Source organism: Heptranchias perlo, chromosome 12 (assembly GCF_035084215.1).
Source record: "Heptranchias perlo isolate sHepPer1 chromosome 12, sHepPer1.hap1, whole genome shotgun sequence".
NCBI lineage: Eukaryota > Metazoa > Chordata > Chondrichthyes > Hexanchiformes > Hexanchidae > Heptranchias > Heptranchias perlo.
Window position 1 is genome coordinate 487,178 of NC_090336.1, and position 13,247 is coordinate 500,424.

The 13,247-nt window shown below is 49.6% G+C and overlaps 1 protein-coding gene across 1 annotated transcript in view; it reads left to right on the forward strand.

Annotated features, from left to right (window-relative positions):
* The window catches only part of LOC137328109 (cytosolic carboxypeptidase 2-like), a 112,989-nt gene extending 100,101 nt beyond the window's left edge, over nt 1-12,888 (forward strand). Inside the window, exons 18-20 of the mRNA XM_067994289.1 lie at nt 4,288-4,378; nt 5,934-6,110; nt 9,667-12,888. Coding sequence (XP_067850390.1) covers nt 4,288-4,378; nt 5,934-6,110; nt 9,667-10,108 — 710 coding nt within the window. The 3' untranslated portion in view covers nt 10,109-12,888. The remainder of the gene's footprint in view (nt 1-4,287; nt 4,379-5,933; nt 6,111-9,666) is intronic.
* The last annotated feature ends 359 nt before the right edge of the window (nt 12,889-13,247 follow it).

A 13,247-nucleotide genomic window follows, 5' to 3' on the forward strand; every position in this document is an offset into this window, starting at 1 on the left:
AATTCGATCATGTTATGATCACTGCTTCCCTAGGGATCCTTTACTTTGAGATCATTAATTAATCCTGTTTCGTTACCCATTACCAGATCCAAAATGGCCTGTTCCCTGGTTGGTTCCCCGACGTATTGGTCTAAGAAACAGTCCCTAATACACTCTATGAACTCCTCAGAGCTATTTTTGCCAATTTGATTTGTCCAATCTATGTGAAAGTTAAAATCGCCCATGATTATTGCATTACCTTTTTTACAAGCCCCCCTTATTTCCTGATTTATATTGTGCCCTACAGTGTAGCTACTGTTAGGGGGTCTATATATTACTCCCACCAGTGATTTCTTTCCCTTGCTATTTCTTACCTCCACCCAAATTGATTCAATATCTTGATCTTCTGAGCCAAGATCATTTCTCACTATTATACCAATTTCATCCTTTATTAACAGAGCTACCTCACCACCTTTACCTATTTTCCTATCCTTCCGAATTGTTAAATAACCCTGAATATTTAGTTCCCAACCTTGGTCACCTTGCAACCACGTCTCTGTAATGGCCATGAGATCATACCCATTTGTTTCTATTTGTGCTGTCAATTCATCTACCTTATTACGAATGCTGTGCGCATTCCGATAAAGAACCTTTAATTTTGTCTTTTTACCATTCTTTCCTACCCCGGCCCCATTTGCGAGTGCACTCTTATGTTTGTACACTCTGTCCCTTCCTGACACACTCTGTTTATCATTACCCCCATCACTTTCCTGTACTACTTCCTTGTCTTTTCTCTTTATCAATCTAAACTTCGCCCCACCTGAGCCCTCCTCCCCCCTCTATTTAGTTTAAAGCCTTTTCTACTGCCCTAGTTATTCGGTTTGTCAGAACACTGGTCCCAGCATGGTTCAGGTGAAGCCCGTCCCAACGGAACAGCTCTCTCTTTCCCCAGTACTGGTGCCAGTGCCCCATGAATCAAAACCCTCTTCTCCCACACCAATCTTTGAGCCACGCATTCATCTCTCTGATCTGATTTACCCTGTGCCAATTTGCTCGTGGCTCAGGTAATAATCCGGAAATTATCACTTTTGTGGTTCTGCTTTTTAATTTAGTCCCTAGTTGCTCAAACTCCCTCAGCAGTACCTTTTTCTTAGTCCTACCTATGTCGTTGGTACCTACGTGGACCACAACAACTGGATCCTCCCCCTCCCACTCCAAGTTTCTCTCCAGTCCTGAGGAGATGTCCTTAACCCTGGCACCGGGTAGGCAACACAGACTTTGGGACTCTCGCTCTTGGCTGCTGAGAATAGTGTCTACCCCTCTAACTATACTGTCGCCTACTACAACCACATTCCTTTTTACTCTCCCCACTTGAATGGCCCCCTGAACCACGGTGCCATGGCCAGTTTGCTCATCCTCCCTGCAGTCCCTGCACTCGTCCACAAGGGTTAGTGGTTTGTTTTTTCCAGTTATTGATCAGTGATCCAGTTAGTGGTTTGTTTTTTCCAGTTATTGATTAATGACCCGGTTAATGGTTTGTTTTTTCCAGTTATTGATCAGTGATCCGGTTAGTGGTTTGTTTTTTCCAGTTATTGATCAGTGATCCGGTTAGTGGTTTGTTTTTTCCAGTTATTGATCAGTGATCCGGTTAGTGGTTTGTTTTTTCCAGTTATTGATCAGTGATCCGGTTAGTGGTTTGTTTTTTCCAGTTATTGATCAGTGATCCGGTTAGTCGTTTGTTTTTTCCAGTTATTGATCAATGATCCGGTTAGTGGTTTGTTTTTTCCAGTTATTGATCAGTGATCCGGTTAGTGGTTTGTTTTTTCCAGTTATTAATCAATGATCCGGTTAGTGGTTTGTTTTTTCCAGTTATTGATCAGTGATCTGATTAAAGAGTTTGTTTTTTTCTGTTATTGATCAGTGATCCGGTTAGTGGTTTGTTTTTTCCAGTTATTGATCAGTGATCCGGTTAGTGGTTTGTTTTTTCCAGTTATTGATCAGTGATCTGATTAAAGAGTTTGTTTTTTCCAGTTATTGATCAGTGATCTGATTAAAGAGTTTGTTTTTTTCTGTTATTGATCAGTGATCCGGTTAGTGGTTTGTTTTTTCCAGTTATTGATCAGTGATCCGGTTAGTGGTTTGTTTTTTCCAGTTATTGATCAATGATCCGGTTAGTGGTTTGTTTTTTCCAGTTATTGATCAGTGATCTGATTAAAGAGTTTGTTTTTTTCTGTTATTGATCAGTGATCTGATTAAACAGTTTGGGCGGTAAATGGGGCCGTGTAGCACCCATTGTTTCGGCGCTGCACGGCCTCTTGGATGCGCACGCACATTTCCAGCGTGACGTGCGCCAGACGCTATCTTGGTATAGGAGTTAGCGCAGGCGCAGATAACGAACGCTGAAATCATGTAAAGTAGGGAGAAAATGGCTTCAATCAGTGTGCAACGCTGATTTAAAGTGATAGACACCATTTTGGGACTTAACGCTCAACTCAATGCACAGTCTTAACCCCGACCATCTGAACATGTCTTAGAGTGCCTGGAGGACCCCCCACTGGTGCTATTTAAAGGGACCATGCAGGATTTACAGGTTAGTGGCTGGATTATTGCCTCTGGCTGTCGAGACATTCGTAACTGTTTTTGGAGGTCTCCTAGACTTCAATACTAGGGCGCAGGGACATAGCCTATCATTTAGAGCCAGGACGTGCAGGAGTGAAGTTAGGAAATGCTTCTACACGCAAAGGGTGGGAGAAGTTAGGAACGATTCTCTACAGAGGGCAGTAGATGCTAGCTCAATTGTGAATGTTAAATCTGAGATTGATAGATTTCTGTGAACCAAGGGTATTAAGGGATATGGAGCTAAGACGGGTATATGGAGTTAGGTCACAGGTCCACCGTGATCTCATTGAATGGCAGAACAGGCTCGAGGGGCTAAATGGCACGGCCACTTGCTGCCTCTTGATATGTACCACCTTCTCCTGCAAGAAAGTGGGATGTGTGCCTGGGTGATGTGCCTGTCATGGTTGAATAGCTGCCAGTGTGGGTGGGCGACTTGAAACGGTGGTAATGTGTAAGGGTGAGAGGAAGCATCTGATTGGAAGAGTTGACTACTGATGGAAAGAGTTTGTTGGTATGTGGGTGATGAGGGGTGTCGTGCATGGTGCAGTTGGCAGGAGACATCACTTGAGAGTTGACCTCACTCATCTTGACCACTCATGTCAAAGCATTGAACTTCTTCCTGCACTGCATCCATGCTCATGTTCAGAGAACCTTGGTGCATGCACTCTCGCAGGCCTGGTACCAACTCAGATCGGCAGATTGGTGAGGTCTGTTGTGCAGATTGGAGGATGTGGGATTTAGTAGTGCTCAACCTTTATTCAAGGCTTTCACATAACTCATCAGTGTGTAAACATAGGGATGGGATCTGCATCTATGTTTTATGTGTACGATGTCTGATGTCTGATCTCTGTTCAGACTCCGTGCAGACAGTAGACTGTTATTTTCAGCAAATATTGGGTACCAGCTACCTTTAAGAGATTGAGCTCCCCCTGGTGGTGGAAAGTGTGAATTACATTGATTCCATGTGCAAGGCCTGGAATGGAACGCTGATTGCAGGTAAGAGCTCCCTCGGGTCCAAACTTGGGTTTTGCCTGTGCAGGGTCCGTCGGATCAGGGGTGTGAGCGCATCGCGTTACCACCGCCCAAAAACGGACCCTTATTGAATTTTTCCCCCTTTGTTTTTTCCAGTTATTGATCAGTGATCTGATTCGGGGTTTGTTTTTTCCAGTTATTGATCAGTGATCTTATTAAACAGATTGTTTTTTCCAGTTATTGACCAGTGATCTGATTGACCAGTGATCTGATTGACCAGTTTGTTTTTTCCAGTTATTGATCAGTGATTTGATTAAACAGTTTGGTTTCTTTCCAGTTATTGATCAGTGATCTCGTTAAACAGATTGTTTTTTCCAGTCATTGATCAGTGATCAGATTGACCAGTTTGTTTTTTCCAGTTATTGATCAGTGATCTGATTGACCAGTTTGTTTTTTCCAGTTATTGATCAGTGATCTTATTAAACAGATTGTTTTTTCCAGTTATTGACCAGTGATCTGATTGACCAGTGATCTGATTGACCAGTGATCTGATTGACCAGTTTGTTTTTTCCAGTTATTGATCAGTGATCTGATTGACCAGTTTGTTTTTTCCAGTTATTGATCAGTGATCTCATTAAACAGTTTGTTTTTTTTCCAGTTATTGATCAGTGATCATTTAGTTGTTTTAAACCTCTCTATCTAATATACTTTTCATAGCCACAGAGTATCTGAGAGTTGGGGGGAAGACTCCTCTGGCACAAAGCAATCAGACACAGGAGACGAGGTTGGCAACAGACGTATCATCGAGGTGAGCAGATAGGCCGGGAGGGATTGTTATTCTCCATTCCCTTCCACTCCCAGAACAGAACATTCCAGGGTGTGACAGGGAGGTTTGTTTTACCCCCAGAGATTCTTTGCTGCAGACACCTCAGTTGTGATGACCGTTCAGTTAAGCCTTCTCTCCAAAAAGCGTCTCAAAATATTTCACATACAATGGGGGTCATTTTAATTTTGGCCAATAATGTAAAATGGGCGATATCGCACTGGCCGCCCGTTTTACACCCATGGCCAGTTTTCTCTTCCATTGACTTAAGAGTTTAACGACTCATCAGCAAGACGGCACCTCTGACAATGCAGCACTCCCTCAGTGCTGCACCACCGACAGTGCAGCACTCCCTCAGTGCTGCGCCTCCGACAGTGCAGCACTCCCTCAGTACCGTCCCTCCGACAGTGCAGCACTCCCTCGGTACCGCCCCTCCGACAGTGCAGCACTCCCTCGGTACCGCCCCTCCGACAGTGCAGCACTCCCTCGGTACTGGCCCTCCGACAGTGCAGCACTCCCTCGGTACTGGCCCTCCGACAGTGCAGCACTCCCTCGGTGCTGCCCCTCCGACAGTGCAGCACTCCCTCGGTATTGCCCCTCTGACAGTGCAGCACTCCCTCGGTATTGCCCCTCCGACAGTGCAGCACTCCCTCGGTGCTGCCCCTCCGACAGTGCAGCACTCCCTCAGTATTGCCCCTCAGTCAATGCAGCACTCCCTCAGTACTGACCCTCCGACAGCGCAGCACTCCCTCAGTACTGACCCTCCGACAGCGCAGCACTCCCTCAGTACTGACCCTCCAACAGTGCAGCGCTCCCTCAGTACTGACCCTCCGACAGTGCAGCACTCCCTCAGTACTGACCCTCCGACAGTGCAGCACTCCCTCAGTACTGACCCTCCGACAGTGCAGCATTCCCTCAGTACTGACCCTCCGACAGTGCAGCACTCCCTCAGTACTGCCCCTCCGACAGTGCAGCACTCCCTCAGTACTGCCCCTCCAACAGTGCAGCACTCCCTCAGTACTGCACCGGAGTGTCAGCTTAGATTATGTGCTCAAGTCTCTGAAATGGAGCTTGAACCCGTGAACTTCTGACTCAAAGGTGAGAGTGCTACCGCTGAGCCAAGCTGATCATGTAGTTCAGTTAGCACAGAAACCAGGCAGGGAAACTCATCCCTGAGTGAGGTCTGGGGTCTGGGGAACTCATCCATGTCCGTGTCCCTCTCAGTGAAGCCTGGGAGTAGGTCCCCAAGAGGTGGCCGGGAAGGCCCTGAAGTCTGGTTCCAGCACCTTTCTCTCCCCTTCCCCCAGACCTGCACAAGGTACTGAAGGATGAACATATCTTTAGCAGAGGGAGCCTCAGCCTCTGAAACACCATCTTACGTATGGTTTCGCACCGCTGGGCAGTCACTCAGAGAATCCAGGTGAATGATCAGGTGAATCGTATTCTGCTCACCCAGGCCCGAGCCAGTACCTCTGGCCCTAGGCCTTCTCCTCAATTCCAGAACTTTCTTTGAATGAAGTTGGCTTCCCTCTGTATGCAGGAAGAATCCCGCATCATCTTCTGACGCAAGCAAATCCCTCATATCAACACAGCGCGGCCGCAGCAACAGCGGATTTGGGTTACAGGACGACAGTGGGGTGAGGCGAGGGCCTGGGGCCCTGCTCACCATGGCAACAGCCTCACTGGTCAGCATGGACACTGTACTGGAGCAGACGAGGTAAGCAGTCTCATTCGGTTGCTGCTGATTGATCACAGACAAGAATGAAGCCAGCCTCACTGGCAGCTCGTGGTCGCGGGCAGGGTTGACCCGGCCATGCCCCCGAGACGGGCCAGGGCACAGCTCCGGCAAAGGCTTCTGGCTCAGGGCCTAAAGAATCAAAGAAAGCTATGGCACAGAAGGAGGCCATTTGGCCCATCGTGTCCATGCTGGTTGAAAAAGAGCTATCCAGCTTAATCCCACTTTCCAGCACTTGGTCCGTAGCCCTGTAGGTTACAGCACTTCAAGTGCACATCCAAGTACTTTTTAAATGAGTTGAGGGTTTCTGCCTCTACCACCCTTCCAGGCAGTGAGTTCCAGACCCCCACCACCCTCTGGGTGAAAAAATCTCTCCTCAGCTCCCCTCTAATCCTTCTACCAATTACTTTAAATCTATGCCCCCTGGTCACTGACCCCTCTGCTAAGGGAAATAGGTCCTCCCTATCCACTCTACCTAATCCCATCATAATTTTATATTAAATCTCCCCTCAGCCTCCTTTGTTCCAAAGAAAACAACCCCAGCCTATCCAATCTTTCCTCATAGCTAAAATTCTCCAGCCCTGGCAACATCCTCTGTACCCTCTCTAGTGCAATCACATCTTTCCTGTAATGTGGTGACCAGAACTGTACACAGTACTCAAGCTGTGGCCTAATCAATGTTTTAGCATAACCTCCCTGTTCTTATATTCTATGCCTCAGCTAATAAAGGAAAATATTCCCTACGCCTTTTTAACCACCTTATCTACCTGTCCTGCTACCTTCAGGGATCTGTGGACATGCACTCCAAGGTCCCTCACTTCCTCTACACCTCTCAGTATCCTCCCATTTATTGTGTACTCCATTGCCTTGTTTGCTCTCCCCAAATGCCTCCCCTCACACTTCTCCGGATTGAATTCCATCTGCCCACCTGACCAGTCCATTGATATCTTCCTGCAGTCTACAGCTTTCCTCCTCACTATCAACCACACAGCCAATTTTTGTATCATCTGCAAACTTTTTGATCAAGCCCCCCACATTCAAGTCCAAATCATTAATATATACCAGAAAAAGCAAGGGACCTACTACTGAGCCTTGTGGAACCCCGCCTTCCAGTCGCTAAAACACCCATCAACCATTACCCTTTGTTTCCTGTCACTGAGCCAATTTTGGATCCAACTAGCAACTATCCCTTGGATCCCATGGGCTTGTACTTTTTCTGACCAGTCTGCCAGGTGTCAAAAGCCTTGCTAAAATCCATGTAGACTACATCAAATACACTACCCTCATTGACCCTCCTTGTTACCTCCTCAAAAAATTCAATCAAATTAGTCAGACACGACCTTCCCTTAACAAATCCATGCTGACTGCCCTTGATTAACCTGTGCCTTTCTAAATGACGATTTATGCTGTCCCTCAGAATTGATTCCAATAGCGGGTGGGGGGAACATAGGAACAGGAGGAGGTCATTCAGCCCCTCGAGCCTGGTCTGCCATCCAATTAGATCCTGGCTTAGATCTTAACTCCATTTACCAGCCTTGGTTCTGTAACCCATAATACCCTTACCTAACAAAAATCGATCAAACTCAGTTTTGAAATTTTCACTTGACCTCCAGTCTCCACAGCTTTGTGGGGGAGAGAGTTCCAGATTTCCACTACCCTTTGTGTGAAGAAGTGCTTCCTGACATCATCCCTGAACGGCCCAGCTCTAATTTTATGTTCTGGACTCCCCCCACCAGAGGAAACAGTTTCTCTCTATCTGCCCTATCAACACCTGTAATCATCGTAAACACCTCAATTAGATCACCTCTTAATTTTCTCTGCTCAAGGGAATACAAGCCAGTTTATGCAACCTGTCCTCATAATTTAATCCTTTTAGCACCGGTATCATTCTGGTGAATCTGCACTGCACCCCCTCCAAGGCCAATATATCCTTGACATTCAACGGCATTACCATTGCCGAATCCCCCACCATCATCATCCTGGGGTTCACCATTTACCAGAAACTTAACTGGACCAGCCACATAAATACTGTGGTACAAGAGCAGGTCAGAGGCTGGGTATTCTGCGGCGAGTGACTCACCTCCTGAATCCCCACTACCTTTCCAACATCTACAAGGCACAAGTCAGGAGTGTGATGGAATACTCTCCACTTGCCTGGATGAGTGCAGCTCCACCAACACTCAAGAAGCTCGACACCATCCAGGACAAAGCAGCCCGCTTGATTGGCATCCCACCTACCACCCTAAACATTCACTCCCTTCATCACCGGCACACTGTGGCTGCAGTGTGTACCATCCACAGGATGCACTGCAGCAACTCGCCAAGGCTTCTTCAACAGCACCTCCCAAACCTGCAACCTCCACCACCTAGAAGGACAAGGGCAGCAGACACATGGGAACAACACCACCTGCACGTTCCCCTCCAAGTCACACACCATCCCGACTTGGAAATATATCGCTGTTCCTTCATTGTCGCTGGGTCAAAATCCTGGAACTCCCTTCCTAACAGCACTGTGGGAGAACCTTCACCAAACAGACTGCAGCGGTTCAAGAAGGCGGCTCACCACCACCTTCTCGAGGGCAATTAGGGATGGGCAATAAATGCCGGCCTCGCCAGCGACGCCCACATCCCATGAACGAATAAAAAAAATCCTTCCTGAGGTGCGGTGCCCTTAACTGAATGTAGTACTCCAGATGGGGTCTAACCAGAGCTCTGTACAGCTGTAACATAACTTCCACCTCTTTGTATTCCAGCCCTCTTTAGATAAAGGATCAACATTCCATTAGCCTTTTTAATTATTTTTTGTACCTGTCCACTAGGTTTTAGTGATCTCTGTACTTGGATCCCTAAATCCCTCTGCTCCTCCACAGTTCCTAGATTCTCACCATTTAGAAAATATTCTGATCTCTCTTTCTCTGGTCCAAAGTGGATGACCTCACACTTCCCCACACTAAACTCCATCGACCACAGTTTTTTCCCATCACTTAATCTATCAATCTTCCTCTGCACTATTTACTGTGCCACCTAACAGTGTCGTCAACAAACTTGGATAAACAGCTCTCTGTTCCTTCATCTAAGTTATTTATAAACATAGTGAAAAGTTCAAGTCCCAGAACAGACCCCTGGGGAACACCACTTGTCACATCCAGCCGATCTGAGTATCTACCCTTTATCCCCACTCTCTGTCTCCTACCTCCCAACCAATTTCCAACCAAATCAAAAGGCTACCTCCAATTCTGTGCACTCTCGTGGTGGGGGGACACAGGGGGGATGCTTGAAGAGCCCAGCAATCACAGACCCAGCTTCCCGCAGCACCCTCACCCTCCCCCTTCCTCCCCTCCCCACCCCCCCCACCCCCACTTCATACGGGAGAGCTGTAACTGGCCTGGAAGATGGACCGTCCGATCTAAAGCCTGGATTTTGCAACTCACCTTTTACCCCACTGGGTTTCCACGGTGTTAAAGTGACTCTGATCAAAGAATTGGCCACAGTGCTTTCAGTGTACGATAATGACAGGGAACACGTGTTACCTTGACAGAGACGTGGTGAATATTCAGGAGGGGCTCTCCAAGGTCCCACCCCTGCCCAAGGCCCACCCATCATTGCTTCAAAGCACCGCAGCGAACCGCAAGAGAGACAAGGTACAGAGACTCCAGAAACTCTCGGCAAGAGCCCACGGGTTGGCACTGCCCAAAGGGGTGAGCGGGAGAACGGTGGTGATACACCAGGCCAGCTGGGCACCAGCGCATGAGAGGCACCCGTCGGAACCCACCGCTGCAGGCGGCACAGCCGGGCATGGGCTGGCACCACACAGGAAATCCCGGGAAACACAGCCCAAGAACTCTGAGACACAGATTCAGGTCAAACAGAACCTGCTGGTGGAAACGCTCAAACACCAACTGTCCACCGTCTACCTGCGGGAGGAGGGCGAGCAGCATACGCACTCCGCAAGGCCTCAAAACACCAGTACCGCTATTTAACCACAAGAACCCTGGCTCAGCTCCTGGCTGGGTCAGCTCAACACCGACACACCCAGACACACCCGGACACACACCCGGTCACACCGACACACACCCGGTCACACCGACACACACCCGGTCACACTGACACACCCAGACACACCGCCTCACACCCGGACACACACCCGGTCACACCGACACACACCCGGTCACACCGACACACACCCGGTCACACCGACACACCCAGACATACCGCCTCACACCGACACACCCAGACACACCACCTCACACCCGGACACACACCCGGTCACACCGACACACACCCGGTCACACCGACACACACCCGGTCACACCGACACACACCCGGTCACACCGACACACCGCCTCACACCGACACACGGACCCACCGTCTCACACCGACCCACAGTCTCACACCGACCCACAGACCCACCGTCTCACACCGACACACTGACCCACCGTCTCACACCGACACACTGACCCACCGTCTCACACCGACCCACAGACCCACCGTCTCACACCGACACACGGACCCACCGTCTCACACCGACCCACAGACCCACCGTCTCACACCGACACACTGACCCACCGTCTCACACCGACCCACAGTCTCACACCGACACACTAACCCACCGTCTCACACCGACACACTGACCCACCGTCTCACACCGACCCACAGACCCACCGCCTCACACCGACACACGGACCCACCGCCTCACACCGACACACTGACCCACCGTCTCACACCGACCCACAGACCCACCGTCTCACACCGACACACATGGACACACTGACCCACCATCTCACACCGACACACTAACCCACCGTCTCACACCAACACACCGACCCACCATCTCACACCGACACACATGGACACACTGACCCACCATCTCACACCGACACACATGGACACACTGACCCACCATCTCACACTGACACACTGACCCACCATCTCACACTGACACACATGGACACACTGACCCACCATCTCACACTGACACACTGACCCACCAACTCACACCGACACACTGACCCACCAACTCACACCGACACACTGACTCACCAACTCACACCGACACACTGACCCACCAACTCACACCGACACACTGACCCACCAACTCACACCGACACACTGACCCACCATCTCACACCGACACACTGACCCACCATCTCACACCGACACACATGGACACACTGACCCACCATCTCACACCGACACACATGGACACACTGACCCACCATCTCACACTGACACACTGACCCACCATCTCACACTGACACACATGGACACACTGACCCACCATCTCACACTGACACACTGACCCACCAACTCACACCGACACACTGACCCACCAACTCACACCGACACACTGACTCACCAACTCACACCGACACACTGACCCACCAACTCACACCGACACACTGACCCACCATCTCACACCGACACACTGACCCACCATCTCACACCGACACACTGACCCACCATCTCACACCGACACACTGACCCACCAACTCACACCGATACACATGGACACACTGACCCACCAACTCACACCGGCACACTGACCCACCAACTCACACCGATACACATGGACACACTGACCCACCAACTCACACCGACACACTGACCCACCATCTCACACCGACACACTGACCCACCATCTCACACCAACACACATGGACACACTGACCCACCAACTCACACCGATACACATGGACACACTGACCCACCAACTCACACCGACACACTGACCCACCATCTCACACCGACACACATGGACACACTGACCCACCAACTCACACCGATACACATGTAAACACTGACCCACCAACTCACACCGACACACTGACCCACCATCTCACACCGACACACTGACCCACCGTCTCACACCGACACACTGACCCACCGTCTCACACCGACACACTGACCCACCGTCTCACACCGACACACTGACCCACCGTCTCACACCGACACACTGACCCACCGTCTCACACCGACACACATGGACACACTAACCCACCGTCTCACACCGACACACATGGACACACTGACCCACCATCTCACACCGACACACATGGACACACTGACCCACCATCTCACACCAACACACATGGACACACTGACCCACCAACTCACACCGATGCACATGAACACACTGACCCACCATCTCACACCGACACACATGAACACACCGACACACCATCTCACACCGACACACATGGATACACTGAACCATCATCTCACACCAACACACATGGACACACTGACCCACCGTCTCACACCGACACACATGGACACACTGACACACCATCTCACACCAACACACATGGACACACTGACCCACCAACTCACACCGATGCACATGAACACACCGACACACCATCTCACACCGACACACATGGACACACTGACCCACCATCTCACACCGACGCACATGGACACACTGACACACCAACTCACATGGACACACTGACCCACCAACTCACACCGATGCACATGGACACACTGACACACCAACTCACACTGACACACATGGACACACTGACCCACCAACTCACACCGATGCACATGGACACACTGACACACCAACTCACACTGACACACATGGACACACTGACCCACCAACTCACACCGATGCACATGGACACACTGACACACCAACTCACACTGACACACATGGACACACTGACACACCGTCACACCCTCAGAAAGAAAAGAAAATTTCCACTTGTACATTTTTGGAAGATTTAATTTTAAAACGATTAGATATTTTTTAAACTGATTTTGTACTTGAATGTGTGAATGATACCAGGGCAGTGGTTGTGATCTCCAGATTATACTGCAAGTTACTTCCTCCTACTGACAGGGGTCTGTCGCAGGTTAGACAGCCGCAGACAATCTCAACCACCAATTGACAATGGTGCAGGGGGAGTCCACCTGTCAAAATGAACTTGGTACCACGAGCTTCGCGCACGTAATCCCTGTCCCTGTACCAGGATGGAATTCTGCACTGAATCCCTGTCCCCACATGAGTACGGAATCCTATATGGATTCCCTGTACTGAATTCCCTGTATCGATCCCCTGTACTACATTCCATCCATCAAAACCCTATACTGAATTACCTGTATCGAACCCCTGTA